The sequence below is a fragment of the Microcaecilia unicolor genome, chromosome 7 (assembly GCF_901765095.1).
Source record: "Microcaecilia unicolor chromosome 7, aMicUni1.1, whole genome shotgun sequence".
Lineage (NCBI taxonomy): Eukaryota > Metazoa > Chordata > Amphibia > Gymnophiona > Siphonopidae > Microcaecilia > Microcaecilia unicolor.
Window position 1 is genome coordinate 174,311,951 of NC_044037.1, and position 14,684 is coordinate 174,326,634.

General features: G+C 43.5%; 1 protein-coding gene across 1 annotated transcript in view; it reads left to right on the plus strand.

The window, feature by feature from the left end:
• ALS2 (alsin Rho guanine nucleotide exchange factor ALS2) overlaps window positions 1-14,684 on the plus strand; it is a 187,198-nt gene that overhangs the window by 138,495 nt on the left and 34,019 nt on the right. The window contains 3 exon segments of the mRNA XM_030209038.1: window positions 5,566-5,699; window positions 6,056-6,223; window positions 12,706-12,823. Coding sequence (XP_030064898.1) covers window positions 5,566-5,699; window positions 6,056-6,223; window positions 12,706-12,823 — 420 coding nt within the window.

A 14,684-nucleotide genomic window follows, 5' to 3' on the forward strand; every position in this document is an offset into this window, starting at 1 on the left:
GCGCTACAACATTCAGGTATGCAGTCCAAATGTTTATGAAATGCTTCCTTCTTTTGGGGGTAAATCGCGCACCTCTGGCTTCCCACAGCATAAGCTCGTGCAATTTATTCCTCCAATACCAATAGGAGGGCGGTATGTCCTTTATCCAATGATTCAATATGCATTTCTTCCCCAGAATGCAAGACTTACTCAGAAATAGCTTCTCTTCTTTTGTACCCCGTGCCCATACTCTTGGCGAGCTAAACATGATTCGTTCAAAAGTGAACTGTATTCTACACTTCAGAACCCTCGACACAAACCGGGCAAGAGCTGTCCAGAAACCCCGAATTCGCTGACACTGCCATAACCCATGTGCCAAAGAAGGCATTGCCGCTCCACACTTCCGGCATCTATCGGCCTCCACTATCCCTGCATGCCATGCTTGCTTGCCAGAGAAGTATGCTCTATGTATTGTTCTAAAATGACATTCTTGCAGTTCAGCACTATGCACTACTCCTGTCATCCCTTTTAGTGCTATGATTACTTTCTCTATAGCAAATGAACTTCCCAGCTCCTGTTCCCATCTCCCCACTACCTCCTTGACATCTTTGGGGGGTTTTAGATCCTTCAGCGCCTTGTGAAACCAGGAGATTGATGTTTGCCCTAATGCATCCCCTTGCAGAAAATCCCTAATCTTCTTCCCAAACTCCAATGTGATCGCAGATCTAGGCAAGCTTCTAAAGTAGTGTTCGTATGTGATACTTTATATGTATACTCGAATTTGATTTGTCCTTGCCTTTCTCATGGCACAGACCGTAGAAGTCTGCCCAGTACTGTTCTTGTACTAAGTTCTGAAGCTAACATCGAAGCCCCTTAAAATTTACACTCCAGCACACCCCTAGCTATTCAGTCACGATCAGGGCGTAGACTGTAGAAGTCTGCCCAGCTCTCGTTTTGTTTCCAATTACTGGCGTTCCCACCCAATCTCCGCTAAGATTCCACGGAACCATTCTTTCTAAACCGAATTCCTTTGTGTTTATCCCACACATGTTTGAATTATATTACCGTTTTCATCTCCACCACCCTCTCCGTGAAAAAATACTTCCTGACATTAGTCCTGAGTCCTCCCCCCCTTCAACCTCAATTCATGTCCTCTAGTTCTACCACCTTCCCGTCTCTGGAAAAAGTTCGTTTGCGGATTAATACCTTTCAAATATTTGAACGTCTGTATCATATCACCCCTGTTTCTCCTTTCCTCCAAGGTATACATGTTCAGGTCAGCAAGTCTCTCCTCGTACGGTTTGCAACGCAAATCCCATACCATTTTCGTAGCTTTTCTTTGCACCGTTTCCAGTCTTTTTACATCTTTAGCAAGATACGGCCTCCAAAACTGAACACAATACTCCAAGTGGGGCCTCACCTTCAACTTGTAGAGGGGCATCAACACCTCCTTTCTTCTGCTGGTTATACCCCTCTCTACGCAGCCTAGCATCCTTCTGGCCACAGCTGTCGCATTGTTTCTTCACCTTCAGATCCTCCGACACCAACACCCCAAGGTCTCTCTCCTGAGTCGAGCTTACTAATCTCTCCCCTCCTATCCGGTATCTCTCTCTTGGGGTTCCACACCCCAAGTGCATCACTCTACACTTCTTGTGATTAATCACAGCTCCAGCAGAGTTTGTTAGATAGGATAGGAGGCGGCTGGTGCAATGATGGCTGTAGAGGCTTGACACTGTAATTAACTGCTGGTCAGTTCGAGTGACAGCCTAGTTACTGAGCACTACTTGCATATTAAAAAAATATATGAAAAGTTTTTTTGGGGGGGGGGATATTCTAAGTTTTGATTTCTGGTAATTTTGAAGATTAGTCTTGAAAGAAATTGACCAGTTGATCTATACCCCAGTAGGTTTAATATCATTACATTTTAACTGCCAGATCCTTGACCATTCTTCTAACTTTGCCCTTCTCATCGTTTCTACTCCCTCCAGGGTATCCACTCTATTGGCTAGAGTGGATATTGGCTATTTGATAATTGCATGCTTGGATATGTAAAAGACTTGTTCTACATGTTCCAGTTGGGCGTAAAATTAACCCCTACATATATTGGTGGAATGTCCTTGTGGAATATTGAGATGCAGCACAGCACAAAGTTAAACTATTTTAACTGTGGCATCCATATTGAGTGGTGTGGCAAAACAATGGGTTTTAAGCCTGTATACTGTATTAATTATTTCTTGAAGTTTATTTCTCTATTTTGCCAGCAGGTGGTGCAGTTTATGTTTAAAGCTGTTACAGAGAAATGACTGTTTTTTCTTTAGCCTACACCAGGGGTAGGCAACTCCGGTCCTCGAGAGCCGCAGGCAGGTCAGGTTTTCAGGATATCCACAATTAATATGCAGGAGATAGATTTGCACACCATGGAGGCAGTGTATGCAAATCAAGTTTATGCATATTCATTGTGGATATCCTGAAAACCTGACCTGTCTGCGGCTCTCGAGGACCGGAGTTGCCTACCCCTGGCCTACACAGATAGGAAGTAAGATGCAGTATACTTTTGAAAACTTGTTGTTCTGGGTTCTGATTGGCCCAGGAGTTCAATTCATCTAGGATGTACTGGCTTTTTCCTCCAGTCTTATCCAGGGAAAAGAGAGGAAAAGATCTCTTTGTTGAGGCCCTATGAACAGTTATATTTGATAGCCTGTGAGCAGCTGTATGTCCTGATCTCCCCAAGTACTATTTAGATAGTAAACAAATGTTTAGATAATTTTGTAAATAATCCTATTTCTGTTACCTGTTTGTTTGCTGATTGCACCTTTTCTGTTCATTGTTCTAATTTTTCATGACAATAAACATTTTTAGTTTATTGCCTCTGCTTGTCTGGACTGACTAAGAATCCTGGTGGTTTGTGTGTTGGTTCAGTGAGTGCTTTCCAGGAACTATGGGACCACTGGGAGTGTGGCCCCAGTAACCTAGAAATCACTGGGGATAATATGAGAGCGGAAGACTCGCCCAGAGGTAGTTGGGACCCAGTTGGTGGGAGGAAGGTGTTAATGTAGAACACAAGCGGCAGGTGCAGGCAGACCTGAGCTGTTCTGGGGATAACCCCTCTAAGTGGCCGTGGGGTAGCCCCAGGTGGGTGGCTAGGCATTTCATAATAGATCTGTTCTCCTTTATTGGTGGCGGCATGGTGGGATTGTCAGACTCGTTGCATGGCATGAGGGTCACCATCCATTGATTGGTTTAGATTTTTTTATCTGTAACCTCCAGACACAAAGCACAGTGAACGAGTGCAGCAGTAACAGGGCCCTGTCCCTGTTCAGTTTATTTTTGGTAGCGTTAGGAGATTAGCAGTGTGCTGATGGCAGCTGGTAGCAACCCTCAGACACTGGATATGCCTGACCTAACACAAGAGCAACTGGATAACCTCAGCGAGGAGGAGCTGCAGGACTGGCCTGTGCAGAGTTCCTGGGGTGAGAGCGGACCTCTTGTGGTCAGAGGCACGTGAGTTGGCAGGGCTGGGTGCCACAGCAGCTGAAATCCGGCAGATTTACATGCTAGAGCGACAGCGGCTAGACCAGCTGCAACGAGAGGAATGAGAACAGCAGCATGAAGAGCATGATTTCCAGCAGTGGTGAGAGGAACAGGAAGAGAGATGTCGGCATGAGCAACGTGAGTTCCAGCTGCAGAAATTAAAGATGGTGATGAAAATGGCAGCCCAACCCTTGCGCCAAGGCCAGTTATGGCCCAGCTTTTAATATCCAGGATTAATTCAGCCCACGGCTGTAAGTGGCTTAAAAAACATTGACCGCCACAGGCTGAATATCTATTTTGGTATTTTTTGTGGCAATTTGTTTGGCTTGTCTTGTCAAGATCACTTTTTACATGTTATGGAATTGGGAGTTTTTAGATGCAGTGTTCTTTCTTCCTAATTTGGTTTGAATCAGTCAATTTGCACTCCTTTCAAAACGATGATTGTTTGTTGAGTGTTTTGTTGATTGGCAGGCTTGATGACGGGGGGAGGGTGGGGGGGGCTGCAGGGTATTGTGATCCCGGGGCTCGTAGGTGTCAGGGGCCTGGTCCAACACTCCCCACTTTAAATTTTTTTAAATGTGAAAATGTGCAGCACAGGCCTGTCCTGAGACAGGAGCCTCGCCTGGGGTGCAATGCTGTCCCTTACATGAATCCTGTACATTTATGGACGCAGCTGCTGCAACTGTTATTGCCAATCCATGATGCTCTGGGCACCGGCATCTGCTGACTTGGCGCACTCATAGCTGATCATTTATTTTATTTGGTGGTACAAAAAAAAGTAGAGGCACCTTCAAATGTGGCCATCGTTTGACCAAAGGAAACTATTGCTTTGGCCTACCTTCTCAAAGGCAGAGAAGTTCCGCAGGTTTTTATGGCTCATTGGACCAGAGGGGTAGTGACAGCTTGGACTGAGTATCAATGAATTTTTCCAGATAGATCTGTAGAGCTGTTTACTGGTCTTCCTTACACTCTTTTGCTGAATTTTACAGGTTAGATACACAAGCTAGAGAAGAAACGGTATTTAGAGCTGGAGTTTTGTCAGCAAGGAGTATCTTCTTCCCACCCAATTTAAGTATTGCTATGCTACATCCTGTATGTACTGGAATGATCGGGTTAGGATGAACAGGAAGGAAAAATGTGGTCTTGCTTGCTAATTTTCCTTCAAGTCCAATGGGACCAATCCAGACACCCTCCACATAGCCAGAGACTAGAATTCTTTGGTTACTCTGATTTGGTTTCCTGACTAGTGCAGACTGCGTGGTGAGGAGCCAGGTTTTTTCTGATGCTACTCTACTAAAAGTTCTTCTTTTTTAGCCCTGTATTCATTTTTCCTCATATTAGCATAAGGGCTATTTCATTTTGGTTGTTCCACTGTTGCATTATTACAGGAACACTGATGTGCTGTGACTGCATGGTGCCTTATATAGGTCTGAACTCGCAACTCATTGGTCATTGTCTCCATGTGCACGCTGATGGGCATAACCCCTACAAAGGCCAAATCTTTCCTTAGCTTGTTTCTTTTCAGTAGTAGCTCAAGATAAATTATATTCAAGTACAATAGGTGTATTTTCATATCCCCGGAGGACTTAAAATGTAAGTATTTGAGGCAACAGAGGGTTAAGTGACTTGCTTAAGATCAGAAGAAGCATCAGTGAGATTTGATCTCGGACTACCCTGGTTCTCTCGGTCTGCTGCGCTATCCTCTATGTTGATACTCCACTTTTCCACAGGTGATGATCCTAGCCAGATTTATCTGGCTGTCTTAGCTAGGAGAGTGCTGAACATTGTAGCTCTTTAGCCAAAGTCAAATCATGCTTACTGAATGTCTCCAGCACTGTCTGCCTTGTAGCAGCTACATTTTGTGCAACCAGTAATTTGACTACACAGTTTAACCACTGGAGGGATTTTAAAACATAAAGATGTATCCACAGTTACTTGCATAAATCCTTAGAATATCTGATTTCTTTTTTAGTTAATCTGTTTGAATGGTCCCAGGTGAATGTCTCTTCTATTTCATTGCTTATCCTCCCTTCTCTATCTGCATTTCATTCTCAGGGAACCCTGACTATGCCCAATGGAGACTACATTGAAGGTCTCTTCAGTGGAGAATGGGGATCTGGAATAAAGATCACTGGAACCTACTGTAAGCCCAGCCTGTATGGCGGTGACAAGGATCAACCCAGAGCCCTGTGAGTTATTTCTGTGCTCCCTGCAAGAACAGTTTTGACTTTCTGCTCTAGTTTAATGGCTTTTTATTTTATTAGAGAACTGCTTTCTTTAATTAGATTTTATATTTCCTGAAGAATATAAACTAGAATTTATCTTTCGGTGGTTGAGAATAACCTTCTGTTAATGTATGGTTGGTTGGCTGTGATTAGTTCCTCTTTCACTACAATGTGATACTTTATTGTTAAGGCTATGTCCTGTATACTGCTTTCCTTGCATAACACATGACATTTATGTGAGCAACTCCCTAGCCACTATCTGAAATTCAGTCAGATATGACTATAATAACAGCAGATAATGACTCTTTGTTTTACCTTAGCAGGAAGCTGGGGAACTTGGCCGTGCCAGTTGATGAAAAGTGGAAAGCGGTATTTCAGGAATGCTGGAACCAGTTGGGATGTGAAGATGCAGAGCAGGGTGACGTGACAAAAGCATGGGACAGCATTGCTGTGGCTCTTACCACAAATAGACGGGAGCATAGAGACAGGTTAGTGCCCAGTTGTGACACTAAGGGCATAGGCATTAACCCTTCTAAGAGCAGGCAAGGTCACAATCTCCATATGAGAAAAGATGTCCAATTTCAAAAGATTCTCTTCTCTAATTTGATTTAGGAGGTGGGGAGTTGCTTTTGTTATTGCAGAGGCTTAGTGCTGCAGGCTGCTGCCTAGACTATGAAATTTTCATACCTTTCACAAAAAACCTTGTAACACAAAACACACACCTTTAGGAATTTGATCTCTACTATTATACAGCACTAGAGTTTTCAAATGCTGTTGCCTCCTGCATACTTTAATGTAATATGTGGTATGGAAACAGCTATCAAACTTTCATGGTAGGTTGCAGCATATTCTCAAACTTTCAAAAAGACATCAAGTTATAAAGCATCTCAAAATGTACAATTCTTAGGTACAGGGCCAAAAAAAACAAGGAGTGGGAACTGGATCAGGCTCTTCGAAAACAGACTCAGGACTCCCAATGTGAAATTAAAGATGTTTATGTAAGATGACTCGACATGGTACCATGTTTTGGCACACAACCAAATCTATTTACATGAGACTTTTGAAACTAAATCATATTGAGTAGCATCGCTGATTAACTTATAGCATGCGGTCACATACAGTATGTGCTGTGCAGCAGTCTGAAAATGTTTTATTTGAAAGGTGCACTACAGGTTCTGAATTCATTCAAATAAATGTGTTTTTTAAAGGAAGAATAGAGGGTACTGTGATCAGGGCAAAACTAATGTATTGTAATATCTACTGTATGTGACTATAACTCACCTTAAGCCAAATACAAAATAAAAGTTTAGGTTCTAGGCAAACAAATGACTTGCTCCCTAGCCCCATAAATACACTTTTAAATTCCCAGAAATATGAAGACCGATTAATTGGCTTCTATAACTAATATGCAAAATTGAATATGGTGGTATTTAATACAAGAATCTGATACATATATTAATTAGAAAAAGTTTAGAAACATTATTTCTACTCAGTCTATATCAAACTAAAATATTTAACTCTCAGGACTTAAACAGCAGTAATTCTACTTACATTGAAACAGAACTGCAAATATTAACTAGGTCCTATATCATCAATGCACCACCTATTGGAAAACACAGCAAGACAGCTTTAATAATAATCTCAGTACTACACTCTGGTAAAATATCTGTCACAGAAAACAGGCCAACTGTCTCCTAGTATAGAATAAGTGATCACAAATAGATATACAAATGTGTAGAAAAAAACTGAAATGAAAACCCTGAGAAGTTACTCTGCATGCAGTGCTACACTGGAGAAGGAGAAATGCATTACAAAAGCTGACCCATTCTACTTTTTAAAACTGAAAATGCTTATTTTCCCCCTAATATTTTATCATCTAGACAAGTGGTTCTCAAACTTGTCCTGGGGGACCACCAGCCAGTCAGGGTTTCAGGAAAAAGGAGATGATGATGCCTTTATGTAAGACTCTGGAGAGACCTCATTTAGACTATTGTGTACATTTCTGGAGACCACACCTGCAAAAAGATATAAACAAGATAGAGTCAGCTACTAAAATTATCAGTGGTCTTCATCATAAAGTGTATGGGGACAGATAACATCTCAATATTCATACTTTGGAAGAAAGGCTAGAGAGGGGAGATAATATGGAGATGTTTAAATAACCTCCATGGCATAAATGTGCAGAAGACAAGTCTCTTTCAATTGTAAGGAAGCTGTGAAATGAGGGCATAGGTTGAAGGTGAAAGGGCAGTAGACTGAGGAAATACTTCTTTACGGAAGGGTGGTGAATTTGTGGAACAGCCACCTGGTGGAGGTGGAAAAGACAAAAACTGTAACTGAATTCAAGGAAGCTTGGGACAGGTACATAGGATCTCTAAGAAAGAGGAATGGATAGTAGATGGCATGGATGAGCAGACTGGGTAGGCCTATGGTATTTATTTGCCTTCATTTTTCTATGAATAAGCATGAGAGAGATTTGCATATAATGGAGGTAACCCTCCACCTCCAAGGAGCAAATCCCCAAACAAGGACTTTTCATATCCAAAGTTTGTCACTAGGACAGCTAAAGAAGTACCCTTTTTCCTTCAGTAGTAAGTAGAGCCCAGATCAGATGTCTCTGACCATTTAAAATAGGACCCAAAGACAAGAGTGGCAGTAACCTACATATGGTATGTTCAAGGACCAATAATTCCACATGTGGCAAAATCCACTTTCTGTTCAGCCAGTCTCTAAGTGCTTGGATATGAAGTAGAAGGTTCAAACAAGTCCAGGATGTAACACAGTCCAGCTGTCATATGCTTCAGTAGTCATGGAAGTAACCATGCAGAAAGCCAAAAACAAATGAAGAAATACTTTTTTTAACACAGATTCCAGACAGATGGATTATATCAGAGTTTTCCATTATGTAGCTTCCCACTATACCAGAACCTGTGGGATAGTTCTGTCCATCAACCAGCAAGTGGAGATAGAGAATTGAAAACTGAGCTGAGATATATCTGTCTTGGCATTCAGTCCAGCTCCTCAATATTTTCTGTCTCCGGCAGGTGATTGGACACACTTTTCAGCCTATGGTTCTGAGTGATTTGCTGCTGGTCCCCAGCTGAGCTTTGTGGGTTGCTTAAGTCTGCAGAGTCATATCTGGAAGTCTTCAGATCCCTGCCCCATGAATTTACTTATTCCCTCCTTTCACCTTTCCCTTGTTTCCTGTGGATCCCTCCTTTTCCAGCACAACCACCTTTAAAAAAAAAAAAAAAGAGAGAGAAAGAAGTTTGCTGGAGAGTGTGGGACAGAGTATCAGTCCTGAGCCTTTCTCATCTGTGTTAAGACTTGTGCAGACTGTGAACTTGGGGGGAGCAGCCGGCAGTGGTAAGTCCAACTAAAGTTCGACTCAGAACCCCACTTGGAGGGCTACAAGTTCTTCTTGGCGCAAGGGAGAGATAGATCCTAACTCACTGCTTGGGACATGTTGTGCTGGTGAAAGTCGGTGTGAATGGCAACTCCTACGGGAGCAGTTAAACAATGTTCCCATTGTGGGACCAGCCAGCCAGCATTGGGGCATTGCTGTGCGTGCAAGCCGGGAATCCTGTGGGACAGGGAGAAAATGGTCAGCAGCAGCACATCTTCAGATTTGGCGCAACATCTAAATGTGCTGGTGTTTTGGGGCTCTCTGACGGGGCCAGTGTGCAGTTTGATGTAGGAGAGCGTGGGAACAAGTGCCATTTTGTTGGATCCAACTTGGCTGTAAGGAGCAGCTTCTGTCTGATCACATGCGGAGCACATCCACCATTTTACAGCTTCAGGACCTAACAGAGCATTCAGCTGCATCGGGATCTTTGTTTTCTCCAGAGTTTATGGTGGTCTTACACCAGACCTATTTACTGAAGCAGGGACAGTCAGAATTGCTGCAGGGTGCTTCAGTTTCTCACCCGACCCCCCCCCCCCCCCTCTCCCCGGGCTGCTAAGAGATCTCGTTTAGACCTCTAGGAGTGGGCAGATGAGGTTATCTCTGCTTCTTCCTCCTTACTTGATGTGGCCTCGGTCTATTCAGAGGAGCCATCATTGAAGAAGCTATTAGAGAAGGGATAGCTCCCTCCTGAGGAGGGGGATGATCTGGAAGTACTGAGGTGGTTTCATAAAGAGGAACTAATTTCTGAGACACTGGTGGTGCTTTCCATTGAGGAGCCGCCTGCTTCAGCATCAGGAGTTCCATCATTGTTGATCATTGGGGGGGGGGGCTTAGAGACAGCATGTAAGATTGAACCACAAGAGCAAAATGATTTGTATTTTTAAAAAAACTTGAATTGTTCTCAGTTGTCTTAATTTGAAAAATTACTATTTCATTAAACTGTTGATCTGTGGGTCAAACAAGAGAGTTAGATTGATCAAGATGAGATGTACAGTGGTGGAAATAAGTATTTGATCCCTTGCTGATTTTGTAAGTTTGCCCACTGACAAAGACATGAGCAGCCCATAATTGAAGGGTAGGTTATTGGTAACAGTGAGAGATAGCACATCACAAATTAAATCCGGAAAATCACATTGTGGAAAGTATATGAATTTATTTGCATTCTGCAGAGGGAAATAAGTATTTGATCCCCCACCAACCAGTAAGAGATCTGGCCCCTACAGACCAGGTAGATGCTCCAAATCAACTCGTTACCTGCATGACAGACAGCTGTCGGCAATGGTCACCTGTATGAAAGACACCTGTCCACAGACTCAGTGAATCAGTCAGACTCTAACCTCTACAAAATGGCCAAGAGCAAGGAGCTGTCTAAGGATGTCAGGGACAAGATCATACACCTGCACAAGGCTGGAATGGGCTACAAAACCATCAGTAAGACGCTGGGCGAGAAGGAGACAACTGTTGGTGCCATAGTAAGAAAATGGAAGAAGTACAAAATGACTGTCAATCGACAAAGATCTGGGGCTCCACGCAAAATCTCACCTCGTGGGGTATCCTTGATCATGAGGAAGGTTAGAAATCAGCCTACAACTACAAGGGGGGAACTTGTCAATGATCTCAAGGCAGCTGGGACCACTGTCACCACGAAAACCATTGGTAACACATTACGACATAACGGATTGCAATCCTGCAGTGCCCGCAAGGTCCCCCTGCTCCGGAAGGCACATGTGACGGCCCGTCTGAAGTTTGCCAGTGAACACCTGGATGATGCCGAGAGTGATTGGGAGAAGGTGCTGTGGTCAGATGAGACAAAAATTGAGCTCTTTGGCATGAACTCAACTCGCCGTGTTTGGAGGAAGAGAAATGCTGCCTATGACCCAAAGAACACCGTCCCCACTGTCAAGCATGGAGGTGGAAATGTTATGTTTTGGGGGTGTTTCTCTGCTAAGGGCACAGGACTACTTCACCGCATCAATGGGAGAATGGATGGGGCCATGTACCGTACAATTCTGAGTGACAACCCTCCTTCCCTCCGCCAGGGCCTTAAAAATGGGTCGTGGCTGGGTCTTCCAGCACGACAATGACCCAAAACATACAGCCAAGGCAACAAAGGAGTGGCTCAGGAAGAAGCACATTAGGGTCATGGAGTGGCCTAGCCAGTCACCAGACCTTAATCCCATTGAAAACTTATGGAGGGAGCTGAAGCTGCGAGTTGCCAAGCGACAGCCCAGAACTCTTAATGATTTAGAGATGATCTGCAAAGAGGAGTGGACCAAAATTCCTCCTGACATGTGTGCAAACCTCATCATCAACTACAGAAGACGTCTGACCACTGTGCTTGCCAACAAGGGTTTTGCCACCAAGTATTAGGTCTTGTTTGCCAGAGGGATTAAATACTTATTTCCCTCTGCAGAATGCAAATAAATTCATATACTTTCCACAATGTGATTTTCCGGATTTAATTTGTGATGTGCTATCTCTCACTGTTACCAATAACCTACCCTTCAATTATGGGCTGCTCATGTCTTTGTCAGTGGGCAAACTTACAAAATCAGCAAGGGATCAAATACTTATTTCCACCACTGTACTCAGAATGAGGATGGTTGAAAGGAAGAAAATGTTTCCGCTTGAGAGCTGAGAAGAAGGGAGAAGACAACAGGGATGGTGAGGTGATGAAAGCAGAAGGGAGCAATGTGGTCCTGAGGTATACAGTGGTTTCAGATGGAGAAAGAGATTGGGAAGGGGCAGTAGTGAGAAGAAAAATTGTACTGGAGCCATTGGGAATAGCAGATAGAAAAATAAAAACTTGTAGAGATATAATGTTTCGTCATCTGAAGCAGTGAACCTGGGAGGAGTATGCAGATAGGCTGCAAGTCGTCCACAGCTTCATTTGAACACTTGGAAAAAAAGGCCTAGATTGTTAGTGAATTCTTGCCTGTTACTTGAGTAGAACTACTTCATTGAGAAAGCCAACTCAAATAATCATTTCATGCCATCAAAGTAGAACTGGAAGGCCAGTTGTGAGGAGATCCTTAGTATACAATTTACTGTGAACAAGCATATTATTATTCTTGGCTCCATGGTCAAGTCTCATCAAATCAGAGCTACACAACTACAGTAGCCCTCCTGAAATCCACCTCATTGATTACAGTCTGCAAGGCAGCTACCTGGTTCTCTGTTCATACTTTCACTACATGTTTCTGTTTGTATCAAGCTTCAGCACAGAACAATGCCTTTGTTCAAGCATTGCTGGCCAACCTGTCCTCGTTACCTGACAGCTACCACACTTGAGTGTATGAACCACATAATGTACTGCAAACCTACCTATCCTAACACCCACAGTCAATTGCTGGATGTATCACTAAGTACCAGGCTGAATTAAGGCATAGACTGAAGCATATCAGATGGGCCCTCCCTAAACGTTTGGGTCCTAGGCATGTGTCTGTGCATTATTCTGATCCTGGTCAGGGTTTTCTAGCATACAATTGCTGAGCTTGCTATAATAGGGTACTGTCAAATGTGAAACTATTATAGATACTTACATGTCTGCTTCTCTTGCTGCAGCCCAGAGCAACTCAGCCGCTCACACACCCAGACGCTGGAGAGCTTGGAGTTCATTCCTCAGCATGTGGGCCCCTTCACTCTGGAGAAATATGAGAGTATCAAAAAATATTTAGTAAAGGTAAGAATGCTATTTGCCATCATCCATCTGCAAATTCATAATGACAAGAAGCCCTGTATTTAGTGCAGTGGTTCCCACATGCATCATAGGCAACATGGAGGTAATTTTATATGTGGAATCTTCTGGATTTTATATGTGAAAGTGTGTGCATACTTTCGCTTTGAAAATTACTCCAGAGAAACTGTGTACATGTTTTATACCTACTATTTGGTGTGGGTAAATTGGACACGTACAGACCCTATGCATTTACTTTTATCTTCGTAGCAGACAGGCAGTTTTGTAAAAACTCTTTTGCATGGTTACAACATTGTGTTATTCGAGGAAATAGCTTTGAAAATGACCTTATTTAAGCATCTCATTTCTGTGCCATAGGTGTCACTACGGGGTGGCAAATGCTACCCCAAAATATTGACTTTCCACCCCAGCCAAAGCCAGACAGCCCTAAAGCTAGTCTTACTGGGACTAGCAGAACTGGCACCAGGATGCATGGCAGCTATGTCTTCTCATCGGGGCTGGGCCGCACAATTTCTGTGCTGCTCTTTGAACTGTGGGGTTCTATGTCTGAAGCCTTGTGCAGTTCATACATCATCTGTTTCAACCACAGTTTGAACTATGCAGGGCTCCATAGATATTGCTTTGCCTGGCCCTGATGAGAAGGCTGAACTGCCATGCAACCTGATTGCAGCAAGTTAGGTTGAATGGACCCCTGGAAAGAGGGAGCAAAGTAGAAGCTGAATGGGAATATTGGGAGGGAAACTGGATGGGACTTGGGCATGAGCAGAGCAGTAGCTGGATGTGACTTCTGGTGGTGGGGAAAGGGAACACAGCAGAAGCTGGATGTGATTAGGAAGGAGATGGGACCAAAGCACAACTGGAGGGGGAACAGCAGAAGCTGGATGTAACTAGGAGGTGGAGGGGAACATGACAGAAACTAGATGTGATGGGGAGGGAAGGGAACAGAGCAGAAGCTGGATGGGACTAGGAGGGGAAAAGGGAAACAAAGCAGAAGAAAAATTTAAAAACTGAGATTTGGTGGTTGAATGATAGTGTGTTGGGGACAGAACTGGAAATTATGGATGGGGGAGACTGGGAATTTAGAGGAGGATGGTAAGATGTGTCAGGGAATGGTGAGACTGATAGGAATTTTGAGGGAGTATGAATGGGTGTGTGTTAAATGGGTTAGGAGTAGAAGTGAGTGTGTAAAATGAAGTAAGAGAAAAGGGATGAAGTACATGGAGAGGCCGAGACAGTGTGAATGATCTGGAGGACTGGAGTGAAAAGGTATGGGGGGGTACTGTGGAGGGTTATGAGAGAGGAAAGGTTTGAATGAGGATGGAAATGAGATTAAAAAGTTGGTGAAAGAGAGGCAATAGAAGATAGAAAAATAGCCTGGAAGCAAGGGAAGGAAGGAGAGGTGGGGATGGAGCTAGGGCTGGTGAGGAGACTAAGGGATGTGTGAGGGTGAGTACAAAGGATGGAAATGGGGGTCTAATGAGTGGGTGAAAGAGAGAAATTAGGAAACTGGGAAAGAAGAGAGACAGAGGGAGCAATGTAGAGTGGATGAGAAGGAAATAGGAAAAAACTGGTAGAGATGAGGGGTAAAAAGAATGAGACTAAGGACTAGAGGGTGAGAGAGGGAGAATGAGGGATAAAATCAGAAAGGAGTAGATATAAAGGCAAAGAAGATAAGGGTGGGGGAAGAAACAAAGATCAGTGCCAGATATAGAGATGGAAGGGAAGAAGACAAGTGGAGAAAAAATAAATGGAAAAGTTCAGCATGGAAAAGAATTTAGGAAAAGACTGATACGTGGAAAGTGGAAGAGTTACTGGGAGCAGCCCAATTTGTAAATTGAAATGCTCA